Source organism: Pristiophorus japonicus, chromosome 18, assembly GCF_044704955.1.
Source record: "Pristiophorus japonicus isolate sPriJap1 chromosome 18, sPriJap1.hap1, whole genome shotgun sequence".
Lineage (NCBI taxonomy): Eukaryota > Metazoa > Chordata > Chondrichthyes > Pristiophoridae > Pristiophorus > Pristiophorus japonicus.
This window is the reverse complement of record NC_091994.1, coordinates 86342773-86370189: the sequence shown is the minus strand read 5'-3', so window position 1 is coordinate 86370189 and position 27417 is coordinate 86342773. Positions and strand designations below refer to the sequence as shown.

The window sequence follows — 27417 nt, the reverse complement described above, 5'->3', positions numbered from 1 at the left end:
GTTCCTACGTCTATTGCACATGAGCCAATCTCTGGGGTACGATAGGATCCCTGGACTAGGGAAGAGTGAAATATGCAGGCTGGGTTCCCATATTCTTACCCTTCCACTTTTGACATTCTCTGTGCAGGACTTGATGTACATTGGCATCGCCATGACAACCTCCAGCCAGGCCTGCACAGTACCAGCTTTCCATTGAGACATTGGCATGGTTCTTGCGATCTCCACCTGCTGCAGCCTGTCCAGCTGCTCGTCCCCCTCCGATAGGCTGAGGCTCAGGTGCGTGGGGCTGGACAGACTGTCAGAATCTGTCGGGAATGGAAAAAGTTAACCTCAGTAACGTCACAGAACAACATTTTTTAACCAGACCGACGTCATGACACTGTTACAGCAAAACGCTGCTGTTACTTCCCAGATTCAAAGTGACGGTGATAAAATAAGCAGACAGCTGAAGCCTACTGTCATCGGAAAACAGGTTAAGGAGCAGGCCATTCAGCCCCTCGAGCCTGTTCCATCATTCATTTAGGTTATGGCTGATCTGTACCTCAACTCCATTTACCTACCTTAACTTCATATCTCTTGAAAACCCTTGTCCAATAATAATCTGTCGATCTCAGCCGTGAAAATTTCAGTTGAATCAGCATCCACAGCCTTTTGGGGAGAAAGATCCAGATTTCTTCTGCCCTTTGTGTGAAAAAGTGCTTCGTGATTTCATTCCTGAACGGCCCAGCTCTAATTTTAAGATTATGTCCCCTTGTTCTGGATTCTCCCACCAGAGAAAATAACTTCTCCATATCTACTCTATCGAATCCCTTTGTCATTTTAAACATCTCGATTAAAAAAAAATTCATTCATGGGATGTGGGTGTCGCTGGCTCAGCCAGCAATTATTGCCCATCACTAATTGCCCCTGAGAAGGCAGTGGTGAGCCACCATTTCAGGGGGCAGTTAGGAGTCAATCACGTTGCTGTCGGTCTGGAGTCACAGATAGGCCAGACCGGGTAAGGACGGCAGATTTCCTTCCCTAAAGGACATTAGTGAACCAGATGGGTTTTTATGACAATCCAGTAGTTTCATGGTCACCATTACTGATACTAGCTTTTTAATTCCAGATTTAATTAATTGAATTTAAATTCCCCAGCTGTCACAGTAGGATTTGAACATCATTAGTCCAGGCCTCTGGATTACTGGTCCAGTAACATTACTCACTGTGCTACTGTTCCCATTATCCCATTACATCACCCCGCAATCTTCTAAACTCACGGTTATATAAGCCAAGTCCATGCAACCTGTCCTCACAATTTAACCCGTTTATCCTCAGTATCATTGAGGTGAATCTACGCTCCACCCACTCCAAGACCAATGTATCCTTCCTGAGGTGCAATGCCCAAAACTGAATGCAGTGCTCCAGATAGAAACGTAGAAAATAGGTGCAGGAGTAGGCCATTCGGCCCTTCAAGCCTGCACCACCATTCAATATGATCATGGGGTCTGGTCAAGACTCTGTTCATCACACTATCTTCCTCACTCATAGGTACTTTGCCCACACACCTGTACTCTTTCCTGCCTCAATTATCTAGCCAATTGCATATGTTATAAATCGTGGAATATTTCTAACATTGTACAAGTCAGGAAGATCCAGATTCAATTGGTAGCCTGTGCTCAGTTAACTGTCCTCAACTGAGAGGATGGTGTTGGACCACTAGTATCCCTTGACTTCGGGGGTGGGGTGGGGAGCTACGGTTCCTGACTTCTGCGCAGTGATTCCTGCTAGAATTACAGATGGAAGGATACTGAATGAAGACAGGATGAGGATGTGGCTGAGCTGTGCTGACCCTATAGTGGAGCCTCACAAAGGAAGAATGGCCCACAGGAATTATATAGGAGCTGCATGGAATGGTATAGGAGAGTATAGGAGCAATATAGGGGAGGTATAGGCGCTGTATAGGGGGGATATAGGAGCTGTGATGGGGAGGTATAGGAGCTGAATAGGGGAGGTATAGGAGCTGTATAGGAGTAGTATAGGGGAGGTATAGGAGTTGTATAGGGGAGGTATATGAGCTGTATAGGAGCAGTATTGGGGAGATATAGGAGCTGTATAGGGGAGGTATAGGAGCTGTATAGAGGAGGTTGGGAGAGCTGCTGTCTGTGGAGCTGGACTTCAACAATAGTTAGTGACCCGGAGAGGGGTAAAGCAAGAAACCTGAAGGAGGAAAATAAAGTAGTGGTTATAGAATGTAATATTAAGTGTGGGGTATTAACAGTAATATTAAGGGGTGTGGGATATTAACAGTGTAATAATGAGGATGTGGGTTCAAGGAAATGACTTTATATAGCACTTTTCAAGACCTCTGGACATTCCAAAATGCTTTACAACCGATGAAGTACTTTTGGAGTGTAGTCACTGTTGTAATGTAGGAAACGCGGCAGCCAATTTGCGCACAGCAAGCTTAAACAAACAGCAATGTGATAATGACCAGATAATCTGTGTTAGTGATGATGTTGTTTGAGGGCTAAGTATTGGCCAGGCCACTGGGGATAATTTCAAAATAGTGCCATGAGATCTCTCCGCAGATGCTGCTTGACCTGCTGAGTGTCTCCAGCAATTACTGTTGCTATTTCCAGCACCTGCTGTATTTTGCTGTTCGGTTTTAATGCTTTGTACAATGCAGATCTGGCTTCACTTACCGTGCCTGCCCTGTATACCTTTCAGCACGGCCTCACCCTCATTTGGAGGGTGCATGGAGACACTTGGTTGGAGGAGATTGTGCAGTATGGATAGATTAAACTGTATGGGGTGGATTTTCTGTCTGTTGCTGCCTCTGTTCGCGCCCCGGAGGGGCAATAATGGCGGTGGAAATGATTTCTGGCCAGGTGACCAGCTTCCAGCGCCCCGCCCGGGAGAGTCCAGCCGGTGTGCAACGCCCACGGTTGCAACACCGTTGAGGAATTTGTTTGCAGTCGGCAACGTAGTGCCCCATAGCGCGCCCTAGTGGGACCACCTGGGAAGGCGGGCAGTCAGAGCTGTCCCGGTGGCGGTGAGATACGGAATTACTGCATGAGGTAAGTGTGATTTTTTTGTTTCATTTTTGCGATTTGTCCATGCGGAGTGAGCAAGATATTGGGAATGTTTTTTTTCCGTTTTTTTTTCCAGGGAAGCCTGTCTAAGGGCGTTCCGAGGCCGGCTCTTTAGCTCAGGAATTTCAGTTGCTCAGCCGGCCTAGCGGCCTAAGAGAGGTGTGGAACGCCTCCCTTAACGCTCCGCCCCATACTCAGGGCCCAGCTGCTCAATTTTGTGGCTGCAGACGCAAACCATTTGCCGGCGCAAAGTTTATCGCCCAGCCGCCATTATCACCCGAACCTCCAACCGAATTTCCACTCCTGTGTTTCTAATGGCCCTGCCGATACCTGCTGTCCTCACTCCTATTGTGTTCTGCATTCAGAGAGTTGCTGAGCAATGAAACCCGATTAGTGTGTGTTATTACCACACAGCAACTGCTCATGCCCCACCTTGCTTAAAGATCGAGAATACCAGTTACCAGCGTTCTAAACATATATTATTCAGATTTTAATTAAGTTCTTTATTTAAAACTCTGTCCCAGACAACACAGTTTGAACTGCTCATCCCTGAATTTCTGCTGCAGTAACACAGACCAGATCCTCTCCATCAAAGTAACCTCTCTATGTTTACATCAAACACAGCTTTCAATCTATCAGTTGGGAAATCTTTTCCCAAAACAGCAAACATCTATTTAATACAGTACCTATCAATGACAGCAACAATAATTTACATTTAATGAGCGCCTTTAACATAGTAACATATCCCAAGGCACTTCATAGGAACGTTATCAAGCAGAATTTTACACCAAGCCACATAAGGAGATATTAGGACAGCGGACCAAAAGCTTGGTCAAAGATGTAGGTTTTAAGGAGCATCTTAAAGGAGGGTAGCGGTAGAGAGATGGTGAGGTTTAGGGAGAGAATTCCAGAGCTTAGGGCCTAGTTAGCTGAAGGCACGGCCACCAATGGTGGAGCGAGGCCATGGACGGATTTGAAAACAAGGATGAGAATTTTAAAATTGAGGTGTTGCTTAAATGACTGTGTAACTTTTGGATTCCAATTAATATATTTCTGTTATAAATATCGAGTCCCAGCATCTGGCTCTGAGCCCGAGTTTATCAGATTCTCTGGTAATTTGGTGCTGATTATTAGAGAGAGTTTGGAGGGATTGGATTGCAATGGGGAGCCATGCCCAGAGGGAGAGTGGGCCTATTTTGTAGCCCTGTCTCCAACCTGCACTCTGCTGGAAGTGCGGGACGTGTGAATTTACCTGACATTGCCCTCTCCTTACTTCTGTGGCATGGGCTCAAACCCAGACGCAATCCTGAGAAGGAAATCTCCTCTTTCTCTCGGCTAGCATGTATGGGATCGCACGTGAGATGGGGCTGGGCATGCACATGGGCAGAATTGCCTGCAACTGGGAGCTTACTCCACAACGGACCAGCAATCGGAGTCTGATTGGGAAATAGAAACATCACATTGGTCCAGTAGAGGGCGCTCTTCTAAAGTTGAGGATGAGGCACATTGGTGGGACGGGAGAAGTGGGCATTGCAAGCTTTACCCTATATCGAACCCCTGCTGCACCTGACCAAAACATGTAATGCTGTAATATTAGGTGCCCAAAATGTTTAAAGTTCATATGAAAATATGAACAAAGTAAGAGATTTAAATGTAATACTAGTGAAAGTGAGAGTATTTCATTTAAAACAAGTGAAAGCGAGAGCATTTCATTTAATACAAGTGAAAGTGAGAGTATTTCATTTAATACAAGTGAAAGTGAGAGTATTTCATTTAATAGTAGTGCTCTAGATCTGCACAGAAATCTTTGCAAGGCAATAATGAACTGTCAATAGCTGGGAGAGGTTAAACACCAGCTCAGCAGCTCCCCTTGTGGCTCAGTTTATAATTGCAGATTGTATCTGAGCAACATGGTTCAGAAGATCCCAGATTTCTTTCTCGACTCTGGAGTCAGTTGCCTCAGCTCACTCAGGCAGCAGTAGGGCTTCAGCACCCCTGGGCTAAGGAGTGAAAGATCAGCCTTGGTTCCTGCTCCTGCTCACAGCCCAAGGACCCTGCTGCTAGAAGTGTGCATGTGAGGACAGCCACGACTGTGATGTCCTCCATGAACAAATAGCCGGCCAACGCTTGTGGAAAAAATGGGATTGGGAATGGTTCCGGAAGCCAACCAGCACCAGTGGAGCTGTACCCCACCCAACAGGAGCCAACTCAGAAGAGAGGAGGAAAAGAAAGACTTGCATTTATATAGTGCTTTCCACAACCTCAGCCAATGAGGTACTTTTGGAGTGTAGTCACTATTGGAACGTGGGAAACGCAGCAGCCAATTTCCACACAGCAAGCTCCCACAAACAGCAATGTGATAATGACCAGATAATCTGTTATCGGTTCAAAATAGTGCCATAGGGTCTTCTACATCCACCTGAGGGAACAGATAGGACCTCAGTTTAACATCTCATCCGAAAGAAGGCACCTCAGACAGTGCAGCACCTCCTCAGTACTGCATTGGAAGGTCAGCCTAGATTTTTGTGCTCAAGTCTCTGGAGTGGGGCTTGAACCCACAACCTTCTGACTCAGAGGCAAGGGTGCTACCCACTGAGCCACAGCTGACACAATGTGAAGAAAATTGGCAAGCAAAACTGTCCTTGTTGCAACACTGATGTTACCATGACGGCGAGTAGACCAGCATTTGAAGCCATTGACAACTTTCATCAATAGATCTCCATCTTTCATCAAATAGGTTCATGTGTAGTACCCTCTGTGTGAATCACACTAGTGGTGTCTGACACCTTGGAGTCCCTGGCCAAAGATCGCCCTAAGTGGAGGAAGTGCATCTGGGAAGGTGCTGAGCTCCTCGAGTCTCGTCTCTGAGAGCATGCAGAAATCGAGTGCAGGCAGCGGAAAGAGTGTGTGGCAAACCAATCCCACCGACCCCTTCCCTCAACGACTATCTGTCCCACCTGTGACAGAGACTGTGGTTCTCGTATTGGACTGTACAGTCACCTAAGAACTCATGTTAAGAGTGGAAGCAAGTCTTCCTCGATTCCGAGGGATTGCCTATGATGATGATGTCTGGTAACATTGCCAATTCACTCCCAGAAAGCTCATGTACAATATGAATCAGTTTTGCATCCACTCTGATTCTAAAACAGCCATGTCATCTCTCTCCGAGTGCACTGGAGGAGAGAGCAGTAGTGGCGCCAATCATTGGACAGCAATTGATTAAAATGTTTCACATTTTTAGAGGGATGGGCTATGAGGAATAACTTGGGGCTTTTCAGCATCCAAAGGGGCCATTCACATGTATTTGCTCACAATCAGAGTCACGCTGCTCACAATCAGAGGCACATCTCTCACACACAGACATGTCACTCACAATCAGAGGCACATCTCTCACACACAGACATGTCGCTCAGAGTCAGAGCCATGTCTCTCACACACAGACATGTCACTCACAAGCAGAGCTGCAGAAAGCAGTTGACAGCCTCATTGTTGTCAGCCCACTATTGACAGAATGAGTTTTTGTTGCATTTATCCAAAACTGAATTAATCTCGAATCCCCAGCTGTGACAGACATTATATCTAGTGCTCAGAAAAAGACTAGTTATTAAACAATAATTTTTCTGCTCCTTGTAACAGCCTGTTCCAGGCTGTCAGACTCATCCATGTGGGGAGCGAGCGTGCTGGGGCTGCGAGATACTGAGCACAAGGTTTATATTACATAGATGACAATTCTATCCCGGTCTGCTGGTGCGCTTATACCTCGTCCTCTGTGGAGAATCCCCCTCATCTCCGAGCACACATCAGAGGGATTTTTCCTCGTCAGAGAACTTTCTTGATCAGTATATATCCAACCCAACAAGGAAGGAAGGAAGCAGTGCTGGATCTGGTACTGGGGAATGAAGTGGGGCAAGTGGAGCATGTTCCAGTGGGGAAGCATTTGGGAAACAGCGATCACAACATCATTAAGTTTAGAGTAGTTATGGAAAAGGACAAGGAACATTCAAATGTGAAAATGCTCAACTGAAGGACAACTAATTTCAGTGAGCTGAAAAATGGATCTGGCCCAGGTGGATTAGAATCGAAGATTGGCAGGTAAAGTAGTAACAGCGCAATTGGAGGCCTTCAAAGAGGAGATAGTTCTGGTACAGACTAGACACATTCCCACGAAGGAGAAAGGATGGGCATCCAAAGCTAGAGCTCCCTGGATGACTAAAGATAAAATGAAACAGAAAAAGGCTTATGATAAATATCAGGCTCCTAATACAGTAGAGAACCAAGCTGAATACAAAAAGTACAGAGGAGCACTGAAAATGGAAATAAGAGGGGCAAAGAAAGTGTATGAGAATAGATTAGTGGCTAAAATAAAAGCAAACCATAAAGTATTTTATAAATATATAAATAGTAAGGTAGTCAAAGCAAGAGTGGGGCTGATTAGGGACCAAAAAAGAGATCTTGTGGAGGCAGAGGGCATGACTGAGGTACTAAATGAATACTTTGCATCTGTATTCACTAAAGAAGAGGAACCCACCAATGTCACAGTAAAGGAGGAGGTAGTATAGAGAAATTGGCTAAGATAAAAGTAGATAAAGAGGAGGTACTTGAAAGGTTGGTAGTGCTCAAAGTAGGAAAGTCACCCTGTCTGGATGGGATGCATCCTAGGAAGTAAGGGTGGAAATTGCAGAGGCTCTGGCCACAATTTAGATATGGGAGTGGTGCCAGAGGACTGGAGGATTGCAAATGTTACACCCCTGTTCAAAGAAGGGGAGAAAGATAAACCAGACAATTACAGGCCAAACAGTCTAATATTGGTGATGGGGAAACTTTTAGATACAATAATCCGGGACAAAATTAATTGGCACTTGGAAACATATGGGTTAATAAATGAAAGCCAGCACGGATTTGTTAACAGCAAATTGTGTTTGACAACTTGATTGAGGTCATTGAGGAAGTAATGGAGAAAGTTGATAAGGGTAGTGTAATATATATAGCTCCACTTATGGACTCCTGTGGTACTGCAGCCAGGGCTGTTTATAATAAAGGGAACAGGTCACCTGACTGATGAGTTCCGGTATATGCTGCCATCTTAAGGCTGTGTGTGTTTCTGTGAGTTACTGAAAATATAACAATGGTGACGAAGATGAGTTTATCAGGAAAAAAAAGCTGAAATTTTTGTTGGTGGAGGATTCAGCCAACCGACAGAGAGATTTTGAGAGCTTCCCTGTTTTGATTAACAGCTACAAATCCTAGGTAAATTACAAGCACACTTGTTTGAACTGCCAGAGTTCAGATGGCTGCGTCTATAGGAATAATATGGCATTTGGGGGGGTTTCAACGTGACCGTGAAAGTTTCAGAGCGTATGTGGAACGGCTAGAAATGTTTTTCACTGCAAATATCATCAAAGTCCCCATTGATGAAAACCATAACCGGGTAGTGTTGGAACAACAAAGGGCTAGTTTCTTAACTGAAGCAGGGCCCGAGGTGTATGAAACCTTGAAAAATTTGCTTGTGTTTGTCAAGCCAAAGGACACAATTCTTAAGCAGACAGCACTACAGCCCTAAGCCCCTGGAAATTGCTGAAAGTTATCATTTCGGAATACGAGATCAGTTAACCTAAGAAAATATCAGTGAGTACATTGTAGCATTAAAAAAGCTATCCATTCACTGTAATTTCAAAAACTTTCAGGACCGAGCATTGCGTGACCACTTTGTTCGTGGGATGAAAAATGATGCGATCAGAAGAAAGTTATTGACAACTCCTAACTTGACTTTTGATTTAGCTTGTCAGACAGCTATGTCAATGAACATGGCCGACCAATATTCCCGAGAATTTCATACTATTTTCAGTCATCAGACAACTGGGGTGAATCGCCTGCAGGTTAAAAGTAAATGGCAGTTGGACCCCAAGGTCTCAGAAACTGGCAATCGTAACAGAGGAGTGCCTGGGACAACACATTGCTCAAAGTTGTCCATATGTGAAGGCAAAGTGTTTCTTCTGCAGGAAAACTGGGGATCTTGCGAAGGCATGCTGACTGAAGGGTAAACCAGCTTTCAAAGCTATGAATAGAAATCCCCAGAGATTACATAGCATGGAAGAAAAACAACAGGACGAGGAGAGTTTATAGCTACACATCGTCAGGCGCACATGGTTAACTACAGCGTTTTGAAAAGTATCATAATCCACATAAATGTTGCAGGAACCAAGATACCCATGGAAATCAACACTGGTGCATCCGTGACTATAGTACCAGAGTCGCTATACCTCGACAAATTGCGTGATTTCCCATTGGAGAAATCCAAGATAGAGCTGCGAGGCTACTCGGGAGAGAACATTCCTGTGGTAGGTCGTATCACTGTACCGGTGAAATAAAAGGGTCAATTTCAGAGCTTGCCTCTATTAGTAGTGGCAGGAGACAAGCCTGCCTTACTAGGAAGAAATTGGTTGGGATCACTGAAGCTGAATTGGAGTGAGATTTTTCGTGTTGAAACGAGATTTGCATCAAAGGATGATATCATCAAGAATTATCCGAAGGTGTTCTGCGAAACAGGCAGTTCAATCCAAGGCTTCAAGGCGAGTATCAGGATACAGAAGGATGCTAGATCGGTTTACTACAAGCCACATTCCGTACCATATGCACTCAAGGAGAAAGTTGAGCAAGAACTCAAAAGACTAGAGACTGAGAACATTATTTCTAAGCTGGATCTATATAATTGGGCTACACCCATTGTTGTTGTACCTAAGTCCGATGGTAAGGTAAGATTGTGTGGTGATTATAAAGTAATCATAAACCAGATTCTAGAGGGTAATGTTCCCAATACATTGCCAAAATATAGAAGATTTGTTCACAACACTAACAGGTGGTCAGATCTTCTCAAAGTTGGATCTTACAAATGCCTACTTACAACTTGAACTAGATGAGGAGTCCAAGTCATGCTCGACTATAAATACTCATCTAGGCCTATATCAATTTAATAGGCTACCATTTGGAGTGTCTTCCACCCCTGCCATATTCCAAAGGGTGAGGAACCAGATTTTACAAGGTATTGAAGGGGTAGTATGTTATTTAGATGAATTACGAATTTTAGCACCAAATAGGCAAATTCATAATAACATATTGAATGAAGTCCTCAAACGGCTAGAGAAGCACAGAGTACAATTGTCTGCTCACAAGTGTGAGTTATTTCAAAACTCAGTGGAGTACTTAGGGTACAGAGTAGACAAAGATGGTTTACATCCAACCAAAGGAAAGCTGGATGCAATCAGAAATGCACCCACTCCCTAGAATGTCACTGAACTTCGATCATTTTTGGATCTTTTGAACTATTATGGGAAGCTCCTACAAAATTTGGCAACAGTATTACATCCACTGAATGAACTATTGAAAAAACAGGTCCATTGGAAGTGGTCAGAAGAATGCGGTACAGCATTCAAGGAGTGTAAAAGCAAATTGGTAGAGAGCACCATGTTAGTTCACTATGACGATCTAAGGAGATCAAGCTAGCATGTGATGCCTCTCCGTATGGAATTGGGGCAGTGATCTCTCATGTATCACGTAGTGGGGAGAAGAGACCAATTGCTTTTGCTTCACGCACTCTCAGTGCCAGTGAACGTAATTATGCGCAAACCGAAAGGGAAGCTTTGGCATTAATTTTTGGGGTCAAGAGGTTCCACAAATACTTGTGTGGTCGTAAGTTTACCATCGTTATGGACCATAAGGTCCTGACAGCAATCCTCCATCCAAAGTCCCCAGTTCCAACATTAGCTGCAGCCCAAATGCAAAGATGGGCTTTGATTTTGTCAGCATATACATATGACATTGAATACAGACGATCAGCTGATCACAGTAATGCTGATGTTATGTCGAGATTGCCTTCCCCATCACAAGTTACATCCGATAAGGAAGAGGTGTTCTATTTTTCATACATTGATGAACTGCCAGTCACAGCTGAAGAGATTGGTAGAGCAACCAAATGTGACCCAGTTATGTCAAAGGTGTATGATTAGATTGCAAATGGCTGGCCAAACCAGGTAACAGACAAAGATATTCATCCATTCTTCATTCGTAGGAATGAATTATCAGTCGATAAAGATTGCATAATGTGGGGTGCAAGAGTGGTTATATCAAATAAATTCAGGTCCAAATTATTAGGAGACCTTCATGACCAGCATCTGGGAATGTGCTTGACCAAGAGTTTTGCACGCATTTACTTATGGTGGCCAGGTCTGGATAAAAATAGAGAGTACATCGTCAGTCCGTGTACGACATGTCAATCGGTAAGCAAACAACCACCATCAGTACCATTACAGCCATGGAAATGGCCTCCCAGGGTGTGGCAAAGGCTACATATCGATTTTGTTGAGCTAGAAGGACAACAATTGTTCATTGTGATTGATAGCCATTCGAAGTGGGTCGAGGTGTTTCCAATGGGGAAAATAACAAGTAAAACATTAGACATTTTACGAAGATTATTTTCTTCATTTGGCCTGCCAGAAGAAATTGTTTCTGATAATGGACCACAATTTTATTCAGAGGAATTTGCACAGTTCATGAGAAAAAATGGTGTTAAACATACCAAGGTTCCACCATACCACCTTGCTTCAAATGGTGCAGCAGAGCGCACTGTACAAATTGTAAAACGTGCCCTCATCAAACAGATGTTGGATCCAAATCCAAAGAAACGACAGTTGTCATTGGACCACAAATTGGCTAATTTTCTAATTACATATCGTAATACTCCTCACACAACTACTGGTAGAACACCAGCAGAGTTGTTTTTCCAACGATAGCCATTAAATAGATTCTCGTTGTTAAAACCAAACTTGGCACAGTCTATAGAAGAGACACAATTAAGACAGAAAGAGAATCATGATAGAGGTAGAGTAAAAGAGAGAAGTGTGAAATTAAATCAGCAAGTGAGAGTGAAGAACCATCACCATAAATGGTAAAAATGGTTATCAGAAAGAATGGTCAAGTTATGTGTCCTCGCACATATTTGGTCAAAATGTTTGATCATGGACAGGTTAGGTTTGTTCACATTGATCATATTTTACCTACAGACGTGGAAGTAGTTGAATTCAAGTGGGAGTGATTCAGTTATTTCTGACTATTCAGATAGTTTTGATACACCAGTAGCATATCCTACATCCAATGTACTGGAAACAAATCCAAGAGAAAGTCAGAATTTAAGTCTGAGTCCGAGTCAGGCAGACAAACAGTCTAAAGTTAGAGTGAGTTCAAATGGAAATCAAGCGCGTCCCTTGGAGGAAAACTTTCCTCACGATCAGCCTCGAATGAGTTTAAATTCGACACGATGTTTGGAAGGTTCTGTTCGAGAGCGAAGGTATCCTCTTCGAAACAGAAAACAAGTGGTTAAGCTTGATTTGTAAATATGGCAAAATAAATCCATATCTTTTGTTATGCGTAACCATGCAAGTAATATATGATGATTATTTTGATATAATTACTTCTTCATTAAGGAGGAAGTGTAATATATATAGCTCCACCTGTGGACTCCTGTGGCACTGCAGCCAGTGCTGTTTATAATAAAGGGAACAGGTCTCCTGACTGGAGTTCCGATATGTTCTGCCATCTTAAGGCTGTGTGTGTTTCTGTGAGGTACTGAAAATATAACAGGTAGTGCAGTTAATGTTGCATATATGGACTTTCAAAAGGCATTTGATAAAGTACCACATAAGAACATAAGAAATAGGAGCAGAAGTAGGTCATTTGGCCCCTCGAGCCTGCTCCGCCATTCAATAAGATCATGGCTGATCTGATCATGGACTCAGCTCCACTTCCCTGCCCGCTCCCCATAACCCATTACTCCCTTTTCGCTCAAAAATCTGTCTATCTCCGCCTTAAATATATTCAATGATCCAGCCTCCACAGCTCTCTGGGACAGAGAATTCCATAGATTTACAATCCAATGAGAGAAGAAATTCCTCTTCATCTCAGTTTTAAATGGGCTGCCCCTTATTCTAAGACTATGTCCCCTGGTTTTAGTTTCCCCCATCAACGGAAATATCCTCTCTGCATCCACCTTGTCGTGCCTCCTCATTATCTTATAAGTTTCAATAAGATCACCTCTCATTCTTCTGAACTCCAATGTGTATAGGCCCAACCTACTCAACTGATCTTCATAAGTCAATCCCCTCATCTCCGGAATCAACCTAGTGAACCGACTCTGAACAGCCTCCAATGCAAGTATATCCTTCCTTAAATACGGAGACCAAAACTGTATGCGGTACTCCAGGTGTGGCCTCACCAATACCCTGTACAGTTGTAGCAGGACTTCTCTGCTTTTATACTCTATCTCCCTTGCAATAAAGGCCAACATTCCATTTGTCTTCCTGATTACTTGCTGTACCTGCATACTCACCTTTTGTGATTCATGCACAAGGACCCCCAGGTCCCTCTATACTGCAGCACTTTGCAATTTTTCGCCATTTAAATAATGATTTGCTTTTCTATTATTTCTGCCAAAGTGGATAACCTCACATTTTCCCACATTATACTCCATCTGCCAAATTTTTGCCCACTCACTGAGCCTGTCTCCAGCCCTTTGCAGATTTTTTGTGTCCTCCTCACAATTTGCCTTCCCACCCATCTTTGTATCATCAGCAAACCTGGCTACATTACACTCGGTCCCTTCATCCAAGTCATTAATATAGATTGTAAATAGTTGAGGACCCTGCGGCACCCCACTAGTCACTGTTTGCCAACTGGAAAATGACCCATATATCCCGACTCTCTGTTTTCTGTTAGTTGGCCAATCCTTTATCCATACTAATATATTATCCCCAACCCCGTGAGCTTTTATCTTGTGCAGTAACCTCTTATGTGGCACCTTTTTGAATGCTTTCTGGAAATCCAAATATACAATATCCACTGGTTCCCCCTTATCCGCCCTGCTCGTTACATCCTCAAAGAACTCCAGCAAATTTGTCAAACATGATTTCCCTTTCATAAAACCATGCTGACTCTGCTTGATTGAATCATGCTTTTCCAAATTTCCCGCTACTGCTTCCTTAATAATGGACTCCAGCATTTTCCCAATGACAGATGTCAGGCTAACTGGTCTAGTTTCCTGCTTTTTGTTTGCCTCCTTTTTTAAATAGGGCCGTTACATTTTCGGTTTTCCAATCTGCTGGGACCACCCCAGAATCCAGGGAATTTTGATAGATTACAACCAATGTATCCACTATCTCTGCAGTCACTTCTTTTAAGACCCTTGGATGTAAGCCATCAGTTCCAGGGGACTTGTCCACCTTTAGTCCCATTATTTTACCGAGTACTACCTCATTAGTGATAGTGATTGTATTAAGTTCCTCCCTCCCTATAGCCCCTTGATTATCCACTGTTGGGATGTTTTTAGTGTCTTCTAACATGAAGACCGATACAAAATATTTGTTCAACGTCTCTGCCATTTCCCTGATCTCCATTATTAATTCCCCAGTCTCATCCTCCAGGGGACCATAATAGATTGTTAGCAAAATAGAAGCCCAATGGGATTAAAGGGGCAGTTGCTGCATGGATAAGAGACAGAAAGCAGAGTAGTGGTGAATGGCTACTTTTCAGACTAGAGGAAAGTATACAGTGGTGTGTCTCAGGGGTCGGTGTTGGGCCTTTTTGATATATGTTCATGACAAGGGCTTGGGTATACAGGGCATCATTTCAATATTTGGAGAAGATACAAAACTTGGAAATATAGTAAACAATGAGGAGGAAAGGACAGATTTCAGGAGGACATAGACTGACAGGGGAAATGGACAGATGAAATTTAATGCAGCGAAGTGTGAAGTGATTTATTTGATAGGAAGAATGAGGAAAGGCAATATAAAGTAAATGGTGCAATTTTAAAGGGGATGCAGGAACAGAGAGCCCTGGGGATGTACGTACACAGGTCTTTGTAGGTGGCAGGACAAGTTGAGAAGCTGTTAAAAAGGCATACTGGAAAGTTGACTTTATAAATCAAGGCTTAGGGGCCGAAATTGCCCCTTTCTTAAGGCCTGTTACTCCCCAAAATCAGCGGCCACGCTGCGGAATGGAGTGGACGCTGACTTTTCGTGGAATGGCCAGAGATAGCTCAATTGCCCTGCCGAGTTTTCCCGGCGGTGGCCCAATCCCCCCCCTTACCGCTCCACTGCTGCCGATCCGCGGTGAGCTCGTCATCACCGTGCTTATGACGACGACATTCCCTACGATAATCTTCGGCCCGCCCGGCGGTTCCAAAACCTGTTTCTTTCCCCAGTGCTCCAGTGAGGCTGAGGCCTTCTGCAGCGGCAGTGCGGCTTACCTTAAAGGGGAGGGCTCACTGCCGCTGCCGCCATGTTTTTTTTTGGCGGCCAACTGCCATGTCGGCCCGACAATTATGTCTCCGGGTTCGGCCGGGCCGCCAAGAGGGGGTGCCAGGCCGCTGGCCCGGCCGAAACCCTCCATGGTGGCCCAGTGAGCTGAAGTTTTAAAAACGCGGAGGCTCTCCTCTTTAAGAGCAGGGGAGAGCCGTGGTGACACGGCGCCGTGATGATGTCATCGCGGCGATGACTCCGTTCCGCACCCAACTTCTGCCCCTCAGTTGCTGTCACCACCGCGTTTATGCCCCTCAGGTGTTGTCACCACCTCAGAATGGGATACCTGAGGGTTTGAGCGGCGGTGTACCTGAGCGGGAGCAGACCGAGGCCCGAGAGCGGGGATAAAAGTCACAACAGACCACAGCATACAGCCAGTGTGATCTCCTGGACTGGTTGGGTCGGAGAGGAATTTTCCCAGATTTTTTCCCCCAGTTGGCCTGAGTTTTTAGCTGCTTTTTTGCCTCTCCCAGGAGATCACACGGCTCGGGGTGAGGAGAACTCTGCTGTGTGACATCACAGGTAAGGCAGGTAAGTGATTGGTAGTGATTGTGGACTAAATTTTTCTTTTAAATTAACATATAGCAAAAACGAAATACTAAAAACTAACCTTTATTTGTTTAACTCATTTAATAAACTATATAAGGTAAATACTTTGATTAACACTACACTAATTAATTAAATAAAATAATGGGAAAACAGGAGATGTGTTGCTGCTGCAATATGTGGGAGCTTCTGGACGTTTTGGTCCAGGACGACTATATCTGCGGTAAGTCTCTGCAGCTTGACTAACTTCGGCTCCGAGTTGAGGAGCTGGAGTCCAAGCTACAGACATTGCGAGACATCAGGGAGGGAGAAAGTTACCTGGACCTTTTGCTCCAGGAGGCAGCCACACCCTCTAGATTAAATACTTTAGAATTGACACGTGGTCAGGGACAGGAGGGTGTGACTGCAAGTGAGGCAGGTACGGAGATCCAGGAGGTAGTATTGCAGGAGCCTCAGTCCCTGCACTTGTCCAATAGATTTGAGGTTCTTACAACCCTTGTGGACAAGTGTGCAGTCTGCAGGGTGGATGAGCAGACTGACCAAGGTACCGTGGTGCAGAAAGCCATTCAAGTAGGGGGAGTAAAGAGGCAGGTGGTTATAGTAGGGGACAGTATAGTTAGGGGGATAGATAGGGTTCTCTGCAGCCGAGAGCATGGGTCCCGAAGGCTGTGTTGCCTACCCGGTGCCAGGGTAAAGGACATCTCCTCCGGGCTGGAGAAAAACTTGGAGTGAGAGGGGAAGGATCCAGTTGTCATGGTACACGTAGGTACCAATGACATGGGTAGGTCTAAGAAAGAGGTTCTGCTGAGAGAGTTTGAGCAGCTAGGGACTAAATTGAAAAGCAGAACCACAAAAGTAATCTCTACATTATTACCTGAGCCACAAGCAAATTGGCATAGGGTCAATAGAATCAAGGAGATGAATGCGTGGCTCAGAGGTTGGTGTGGGAGAAGTGGGTTTCAATTCGTGGGGCACTGGCACTAATACTCGGGAAAGAGAGAGCTGTTCCGTGGGGACGGACTACACCTGAACTATGCTGGGACCAGAGTTCTAGTGAATCGAATAATTAGGGAGGCAGACAGGGCTTTAAACTAAATGGGGGGGGAGGGGGGGTTGGGAGGAGGGTCCCAGTGGAGAGAGATCTAGAATGCTAAAGAGAAAAGAAAAGTAAGCAATGCAGGAAAGTGATTGTGGTTAGGATAACCAGATTATGTCAGGAAGGGACAGAGCATACAACAAAAGAGTGCACTAACAAATAGGGTTCAGGTAAGAAAAAATAGCGATAAGACAAATAGGGCTATAGTACAAAATAATGTTAAGATGTCTAATAATGTTAAAAAGACAAATGTAAAAGCACTGTATCTGAATGCATGAAGCATCTGTAATAAGGTAGACGAATTAACAGCGCAAATAGATGTAAACGGATACAATATAGTTGCAATTACGGAGACATGGTTGCAGGGTAACCAGGGTTGGGAACTGAATATCCAAGGATATTCGATATTTAGGAAGGACAGGCAAAAAGGAAAAGGGGGTGTTGTGCTGTTGTTAGTAAAGGATGAAATCAGAGCAATAGTGAGAAAGGATATTGGCTCAGAAAATCAAGATGTAGAATCAGTCTGGGTGGGGCTAAGGAGCACCAAGGGGCAGAAAACATTAGTGGGAGTTGTCTATAGGCCTCCAAACAGTAGTGGTAATGAAGGGGACGGCATCAAACAGGAAATTAGAGATGCATGTAGCAAGGGTACTACAGTAATCGTAGGTGACTTTAATCTACATATAGACTGGCCAAAACAAATTAGTAATAATACTGTGGCTGATGAAGTCCTGGAGTGTGTGAGATGGTTTTTTTAGACCAGTATATTGAGGAGCCTACTAGGGAACAGGCTATCCTAGATTGGGTATTGTGCAATGAGAAGGGGTTAATTAAGTCTTGTTGTGCGGGGTCCTTTAGGGAAGAGTGACCATAACATGATTGAATTCTTTATTAAGATGGAAAGTGAAGTAGTCTAATCCAAAACTAGGGTCCTAAATCTAAACAAAGGGAACTATGAAGGTATGGGGAATGAATTAATTATGATAGATTGGGAAGATTCATTAAAAGGCATGACGGTGGATAGGCAATGGCTAACATTTAAGGAACGAATGCATGAATTGCAACAATTATACATTCCTTTCTGGCACAAAAACACAAAAGGAAAAGTGGTCCAATCATGGCTAACAAAAGAAATTAAGGATAGTATTAGATCCAAAGAGGAGTCATACAAAGTTGCCAGAAAAAGTAGCAAGCCTGAGGATTGGGAGCAGTTTAGAATACAGCAAAAAAGGACCAAGAGATTGATTGATGGTAAAAATAGAGTATGAGAGTAAACTTGCAAGGAACATAAAAACCGACTGCAAAAGTTTCTACAAGTAAGTAAAAAGAAAAAGATTAGTGAAGACAAATGTAGGTCCTTTACAGTCAGAAACGGGAGAATTTATAATGGGGAACAAGGAAATGGCAGAACAATTAAATAAATACTTCGGTTCTGTCTTCCCGGAAGAGGACACAAATAACGTCCCAGAAATGCTAGGGAACCAAGGGTCTAGTGAGCAAGAGGAATTAAAGGAAATGATTATTAATAAAAAAATAGTGCTGGAGAAACTAATGGGACTGATGGCCGATAAATCCCCAGGGCCTGATGATCTGCAAGTCAGAGTACTAAAAGAGGTAGCCATGGAAATAGTGGATGCATTGGTTGTCATCTTCCAAAATTCTATAGATTATGGAACAGTTCCTGCAGATTGGAGGGTGGCAAATGTAACCCCACTATTTAAAAAAGGAAGGAAAGAGAAAACAGGGAACTACAGACCAGTTAGCCTAACATTAGTAGGGAAAATGCTAGAGTCTATTATAAAGGATGTGATAACGGCACACTTGGATAATATCAACGGGATTAGACAAAGTCAACATGGATTTATGAAAGGAAAATCATGTTTGACAAACCTACTGGAGTTTTTTGAGGATGTAACTGATAGAATAGGTAAGGGAGAACCAGTGGATGTAGTGTATTTGGATTTTCAGAAGGCCTTTGATAAAGTCCTACATAAGAGGTTAGCGTGCAAAATTAAAGCACATAGGATTGGGGGTAATATACGGGCATGGATTGAAAATTGATTAACTGACAGGAAACAGAGAGTAGCAATAAACGGGTCTTTTTCAGGGTGACGGGTAGTGACAAATGGGGTACCACAGGGATCGGTGCTTAGGCCCCAGCTATTCACACTACTCACAATATATATAAATGATTTGGATGAGGGAACCAAATGTAATATTTCCAAGTTTGCTGATGGCACACAACTAGGTGGGATTGTGAGCTGTGAGGAGGATGCAAAGATGCTGCAAGGCGATTTAGATAGGTTGAGTGAGTGGGCAAACACATGGCAGATGCAGTATAATGTGGACAAATGTGAAGTTATCCACTTTGGTAGGAAAAACATAAAGACAAAGTATTATTTAAATGGTGATAGTTTGGGAAATGTTGATGTACAAAGGGACCTAGGTGTCCTTGTACACCAGTCATTGAAAGCAAACATGCAGGTGCAGCAAGCATTCAGGAAGACAAATGGTATGTTGGCCTTCATTGCAAGAGGATTTGAGTACAGGAGCAAGGATGTCTCACTACAGTTATACAGGGCCTTGGTGAGACCGCACCTGAAGTATTGTGTGCAGTTTTGGTCTCCTTACCTAAGGAAGGATATACTTGCCATAGAGGGAGTGCAGCGAAGGTTCACCAGACTGATTCCTGGGATGACAGGACTGTCTTATGAGGAGAGATTGGGTCAACTAGGCCTTTATTCACTAGAGTTTAGAAGAAGTCTAGAACAAGGGATCACAGTTTCAGGATACGGTGTAGGAAATTTAGGAATGAAATCAGGAGAAATTTCTTCACTCAGAGGGTGGTGAACCTGCGGAATTCTCTACCACAGAAGGCTGTGGAGGCCAAGTCACTGAATATATTTAAGAGTGAAATAGATGGATTTCTAGACACAAAAGGCATCAAGGGGTATGAGGAGAAAGCAGGAATATGGTGTTGAGATAGAGGATCAGCCATCATCATATTGAATGGCGGTGCAGGTTTGAAGGGCCGAATGGCCGCTTACTGCTCCTATTTTCTATGTTTCTATTAAGACCGACTTCCGGGTCAAAGCAAAAAAAAACATACCCCTTTCCTGCTTTCTCTCCATACCCCTTGATACCTTTAGCCGTAAGGGCCATATCTAACTCCCTCTTAAATATACCCAATGAACTGGCATCAACAGCTCTCTGCGGTAGGGAATTCCACAGGTTAACAACTCTCTGAGTGAAAAGTTTCTCCCCATCTCAGTCCTAAATAGCCTACCCTTTATCCTAAGACTGTGTCCCCTGGTTCTGGACTTGCCCAACATCGGGAACATTCTTCCCGCATCTAACCTGTCCAGTCCCGTCAGAATCTTATATGTTTCTATGAGATCCCCTCTCATCCTTCTAAACTCCAGTGTATAAAGGCCCAGTTGATCCAGTCTCTCCTCAATATGTCAGTCCAGCCATCCCAGGAATCAGCCTGGTGAACCTTTGCTGCACTCCTTCAATGGCAAGAACGTCCTTCCTCAGATTAGGAGACCAAAACTCAACACAATATTCCAGGTGAGGCCTTACCAAGGCTCTGTACAAATGCAGTAAGATGTCCCTGCTCCTATACTCAAATCCCTTAGCTATGAAGGCCAACATACCATTTGCCTTCTTACCTGCTGTACCTGCATGTCAACTTTCAATGACTGATGAACCATGACACCCAGGTCTCGTTGCATCTCCCCTTTTCCTAATCTGCCGCCATTCAGATAATATTCTGCCTTCATGTTTTTGCCCCCAAAGTGGATAACCTCACATTTATCCACATTATACTGCATCTGCCATACATTTGCCCACTCACCTAACCTGTCCAAGTCACCCTGCAGCCTCTTAGCGCCCTCCTCACAGCTCACACCGCCACCCAGTTTAGTGTCATCTGCAAACTTGAAGATATTACACTCAATTCCTTCATCTAAATCATTAATGTATATTGTAAAGAGCTGGGGTCCCAGCACTGAGCCCTGCGGCACCCCACTAGTCACTGCCTGCCATTTTGAAAAGGACCCGTTTATCCTGGCTCTCTGCTTCCTGTCTGCCAACCAGTTCTCTATCCACGTCAGTACATTATCCCCAATACCATGTGCTTTGATGTTACACACCAATCTCTTGTGTGGGACCTTGTCAAAAGCTTTTTGAAAGTCCAAATACACCACATCCACTGGTTCTCCCTTGTCCACTCTGCGAGTTACATCCTCAAAGAATTCCCGAAGATTTGTCAAGCAAGATTTCCCTTTCATAAATCCATGCTGACTTGGACCGCTCCTGTCACGGCTTTCCAAATGCGCTGCTATTTCATCTTTAATAATTGATTTCAACATTTTCCCCACTACTGATATCAGGCTAACCGGTCTTTAATTATCTGTGTCCTCTCTACCTCCTTTTTTAAAAAGTGGTGTTACATTAGCTACCCTCCAGTCCATAGGGACTGATCCAGAGTCGATAGACTGTTGGAAAATGATCACCAATGCATCCACTATTTCTAGGGCCACTTCCTTAAGTACTCTGGGATGCAGACTATCAGGCCCCATCAAAAAGAAAGCCGAATGTCGCTCACGAGGCGATCTGAACCACAGCTGCGGTATAAACCATCGAAACGGAATGGCAGCGCCCCATTTTGGGCAGGGGGAAATTTCTACTCCATAGAGTACAAAAGCAAAGAAGTTATGCTAAACCTTTATAAATTGCTGGTTAGGCCCCAGCTGGGTATTGTGGCCAATTCTGGGAACCACACTTTAGGAAGGATGTCAAGGTCTTAGAGAGGGTCCAGAGGAGATTTACTAGGATGGTACCAGCGAAACTTGAGACGAGAGAAACTGGGGTTGTTCTCCTAAGAGCAGAGAAGGTTAAAGGAAGGTTTAATAGAGGTATTCGAAATCATGAAGGGTTTTGATAGAGTAAATAAGGAGAAATTGCCCATTGCAGAAGGGTTGGTAACCAGAGGACACAGATTTAAGATAATTGGCAAAAGATCCAGACACAAGATGAGAAAACGTTTTTTACACATTGAGTTATTCTGATCTGGAATGTACTGCCTTTAAGGGTGGTGGAATCAGATTTAATAATGACTTTCAGAAGGGATTTGGTTAAATACTTGAAGGGGAAAAATTTGCAAGGCTGTTATGATAGAGCAGGAGAATGGGACTAATTGGGTAGCTCTTTGAAAGCGCCAGCACAGGCGCAATGGGCTGAATGGCCTCCCTCTGTGCGGTATAATTCTATGATTCTATTCTATGATTCATTATGCTTCACGCTCCACTGAGGGCGGTGTTTCACGCTCGGCTACTGGTCCGCCAGCCCTCTGGGACCTTGCCCAAGTGTCTACTCTCCATGCATACGCCTAGACAGTGAGTGTTGGCGGGATATTCTACCGCAGAGAGCATCACACCCGAGCCAGATCCTGCACTCCCGATGCGCATTCGGAGTCAATGGGTAGCGAGCGGCTGATTTTCCTCTCCTTAATCCAGCAGCACTGGTGCCAATTGCCGTGCCCCTGACAGGCACCTAGGCTGCGATCAGTAACTCAGCATTGAACCCTGGGGCCTACTGAACTGTATTGCTCAGGGACACACCTTGTGAGGCGTTCACTCACTGAATCATTACCACGGAGCTGCCTCAGTCTCTTAGTTTGAAATGGAATTGCAGCCTAGACCAGAGGAAGCTTTATGATAATGGTAAGGTTGTGAAGACTGCGAGAGTGAAACGTGGAGTAATTACAATGTAACAACAGATTGTTATGTACTTCAGGCTGAGGTAGAAGGTATTAGATGGCGCAATGCCTCATTTATGAAGCAGCATAATCTCAAAATTTGTTCCAGGGCAATCTACCCTTACAGATACTACATACCGTCGCTGGGCTGCACCTTCTATTCTGAGCATCCCGAGTGATTTACTCCTCACATAATGACAGCAAATGCCGACATGAAGCAATCTTAAAGGGCTAATTACACATAGAAAGTGTGACAAACGCACAGCTGGGGAACATTAAGCCGTTCACTTCCAGCGCAGGCGGGAGGCTCGAATGATACAAAGAGAAATTCTGCCTCTTTGCTCAGATGCTCGGCAAAGCCGGGACCTTGAATGGGCAGCAGGCGTTCTCTCGACAACAGTGCCACGTGTGCACACAGCGACCAGCTCCTTACAGAGCCGAGTGAAGGCCCCCTCTTTAGCACACAGCTCGACCTCTGCCCTGCTGCACAAGAGTTCCGACATTCTGCTCATGCTCCCAACTCAAAGTGCCTTCACCCCGAGCAACACTTCCATCGCTGACAGATTCTGCAGCTGAACAGCGCCCTGGTTAAAAGGCTGTGAAGGTTCAGGGGAACACGAGCATGTTGCTGTTGTCACGGAAACATTTGGGCTTAATCGAGGGAGCAGACAAATGCTTGAGATCTTAAGCTTTTCTGACTCAGCACTCAAAATGATTTTCTCTGGAGATCAGCCTGGAGCTGATTGCTCGCACCCAGCTTTTATTCCCAGTTTACCCCTCTCCTGAATGTGTGCACTCTGTGCTGGGGTACAGCTTCACAGGACCAGATCCCCTCCGGTACCCAACACAAATGTTGGTCACATGTGTGCCGAGTCAGAATGTCAGCAGGCCTCAACCCTGAGCCCAATCCGGTCCACACGCACACACACACACACACACAATGTGTAGCAGGATTCGCTGGATAATGATCAGGAATCAGCGAAAATTACGGCACAGAAGGAGGTCATTCGGCCCATCGTGCCAGTACCAGCCAAAGAAGGACTATCCAACCTAATCCCACTTTCCAACTCTTGGTCTGTAGCCCTGTAGGTTAAGGCACTTCAAGTGCACATCCAAATACTTTTTAAATGCAGTGAGGATTTCTGCCTCTACCATCCTTTTAGGCAGTGAGTTCCAGACCCCCACCACCCTCTGGGTGAATAAAGTTCTCCTCAACTCCCCTCTAAACCTTCTACCAATTACTTTAAATCTATGCCCCCTGGTTATTGACCTCTCTGCTAAGGAGTGGGAAGCCTGGCTGATATTTCCCTGCCCACCTCAGGGGCACCGAGTGGAAATGTGCCATCCCAAATGCCACCCAGATGGAATCAGCTAATTCTGCACAGACTACGACTTGAACCTGATCATTCTAGCCTGCATGGCTTGGTAACCACACTGGGTGTTGAATTACACCCTAGACCATTGAGGGAGCCATAAGGCTGGCTGAGAAGGTTGTGGGCTCAAGCCCCACTCTCGGACTTGAGCACAGAATTCAGGCTGATACGCCAGTGAAATACTGAGGGAGTGCTGCACTGACGGAGGTGCCGTCTTTCGGATGAGACCATAAACTGAAGCACTGCCTGTTGGCTCCGATGGATGTTAAAGATCCCAACGAAGAGTAGGGAGTTGTCCCAACGTCCCGGGCAAAATTCCTCCCTCAACCAAAATCATGGAAAAACAATTTAATTGGTCATTTATCTCCTTTGTTGTTTGTCGGACTTTGATGTGCACCCTGGCTCTATCTTAGCAATCCTGGTGATTGTGCTTCAGAAAGTCGTTCAGTGGATGTGCCGCACTGTGGGATGCTCTGAGGATGTTAGAACGCATTCTATGAATGCAATTTCTCTCGTGTTGTCTCTTTTTCTGAACAAGCTCTATTACTCTGGAGAACCTACTCTCATTAAAAAAAATACACAAAAGGGACCGATCCATCAGAAGAAAACACTCAAACACGAGGCAATGAATTCTTTCACAAGACGCAGCTCACTCAGAGCATCGAGCCTTGTGTGGGAGGAGGCCGCTGAAAGGTGCAATCTATTAATACATTTCAATTCCGCTCAAGAGGTTTCTCTCATCATTTTTCATGGATTTAAAAGGATTGAGGAGGTTCTGGACATTATGCTGAGTTAGGGCACCTTTGAGGCCTTGGTTTGAATCCAACCCAGGCAGACAGGATAAAATGCCTTCCTTCCCTCCTGGCTAAACGATTGGTTGCCCAATTTAAACCATCTGTACTTTTATGTGTTTAGTGATTGTTGCTCACTTTGAGAATCAAGTGGTTGAGGTACGAGGATCGAGAGTGAGGTTAAGGTGAGGGCTCCCTCAGGCCTTCACATTCCTGTACTTTCTTTTATATGTTAACTTCCTAATGCATTATTTCTGATGTGTAAACCAATAAAAATATACTTTCTGCAATGACAGCACTTTAGTAGTCAGGAGGGTGGCGGGGTGTGGCCTGGGAGTGTGTTCATATTTCAACGGGACCCCCCTCCCCTGCCCCGAAAAGTTAAGGACAATCTGCTTGAGGCATACCAAGTATTAAAATGCCCAAATAAGGTGAGCCCACAATATTACTTTGTTAGCAAGAGGAAATAGCGGCATCAATCATTGGATAGTGACCCAGGGATTCTGACTGGACTGGGCACATTAGTCCAGGGCACATCTGGAGTCCGGTAGAGTGGGATTATGGGATTTCGGGCCCAGCATCTTTATTCAAAAGGTGAGGAACACTCTGAAATGATTCATCAAATAATGTAATGCAAGCAAAGACATTGGGAAATTCAAGATGTAATTGGACGCCATTCTGGGTGACAAGTATGTTGGACTGGGTGAGGGGGATGTGGGACTGGGTGAGTGGGATGTGGGACTGGGTGACAAGTATGTTGGACTGGGTGAGTGGGATGTGGGACTGGGTGAGTGGGTTGTGGGACTGGGTGAGGGGGATGTGGGACTGGGGAAGTGGGTTGTGGGACTGAGGAAGTGGGTTGTGGGACTGGGGAAGTGGGTTGTGGGACTGGGGGAGTGGGATGTGGGACTCAGTGAGTGGGACTGGGAGACTGGGACTGGGGGAGGGGGATATGGGACTGGGTGAGGGGGATATGGGACTGGGTGAGGGGGTTGTGGGACTGGGTGAGGGGGGTGTGGGACTGGGGGAGTGGGTTGTGGGACTGGGGGAGTGGGTTGTGGGACTGGGGGAGTGGGTTGTGGGACTGGGAGAGTGGGATGTGGGACTGGGGGAGGGGGATATGGGACTGGGTGAGAGGGATATGGGACTGGGTGAGAAGGGTGTGGGACTGGGTGAGTGGGGTGTTGGTCTGGGTGAGATGGATGTTGCATTGGATGAGATGGATGTCGGACTGGGTGAGATGGAGTACTGGACCTCGATGGGTGAATGGCCTTTTCTCATCTTGTGCATGGTACCACAGAGATTTCTCTGAGCGTTTGTATCTCTGTTTTCACCAATCGTTTGTCAACCAATTCATCTGTCAACTGACATGGACAGGACATCCTGGGCCAGAAGCTGCTGCCGATTTTTCAAGGTGAAGTAAAAGTAGGGGAACACTGAGGCAATAGTGATCATAATATAACATGTGTTAAGATGACAACTGAGAAGGACATAAGTATGCCGAAAAGCAGGGTAATAGATTGGAGAAAAGCCGATTTTGAAGGGCTGAGAATAGAACTTAGGAAAATAAAATGGGCAACAATATTGGCAAAAAAAACGATATAGAACAGTAATGGGAAACATTTTAAATGGTATTGAACAGAGCGCAGGAGCAATATATTCCGTTAAAAGGAAAGAACAAACTAAACACTAATGAGACTGCATGGATGAATAAAGCCATAAGGGAACAATTGAGGGTAAGGAAAGAGGCATACATTAAGTACACAGACAGCAGGGGAGTGTGTGATAAGGGAGAATATGAAAAGATTAGGAGAGAAGTAAAAAAAAAACAATTAGGAAGGCAAAGAGGATCTATGAAATCAAATTATCAAGGAACATAAAACAAAATATTAAAATATTTTACAGGCACATCAATAAAAAAAGGAAGGTTGGGATGGAAATAGGGCCATTAAGGGATAGACAGGATAATACCACAGGGAACGATAGAGAGATGGCAGAAATATTAAATCATTATTTTCTTTCAGTATTTACCAGGGAGATAGAACAGGTGGACATGACATTGGATTATGAGATTAGTAATGAGATAAATACATTTAAAATAAAAGGAAGGATATATTAAATAAACTAATCAAACTCAAAGAGGATAAAATCCCTGGTCCGGATGGATTTTAAAAGAAGTTAGGGAAGAGATAGCAGAGGCCTTACTACACATATTTAATAATTCATTAGAAAAATATGTGCAAGACTACAGCATATTTTATCGTCTAATTTTCTGCAAGTAACTGTGCTTGTAAACAGCTCCAAGATGGCTGAACCTGGCTTGACCATTTTTAATGACCCAAAGTGCTGTGCAAATTCAAAAGACTTTCTCATGAGTTTTAATATCTCACAGCTGCAAAACGCTTGTCTTGGAACTGTGGAAAAAGACT

General features: G+C 44.5%; 1 protein-coding gene across 4 annotated transcripts in view; it reads right to left on the bottom strand.

The window, feature by feature from the left end:
• Nucleotides 1-27417, bottom strand: part of LOC139228817 (kazrin-like) — a 387245-nt gene that overhangs the window by 66622 nt on the left and 293206 nt on the right. For all 4 annotated transcript variants that reach the window (XM_070860217.1, XM_070860221.1, XM_070860218.1 and 1 more), the window contains one exon: nt 100-305. In XM_070860217.1, coding sequence (XP_070716318.1) covers nt 100-305 — 206 coding nt within the window. The remainder of the gene's footprint in view (nt 1-99; nt 306-27417) is intronic.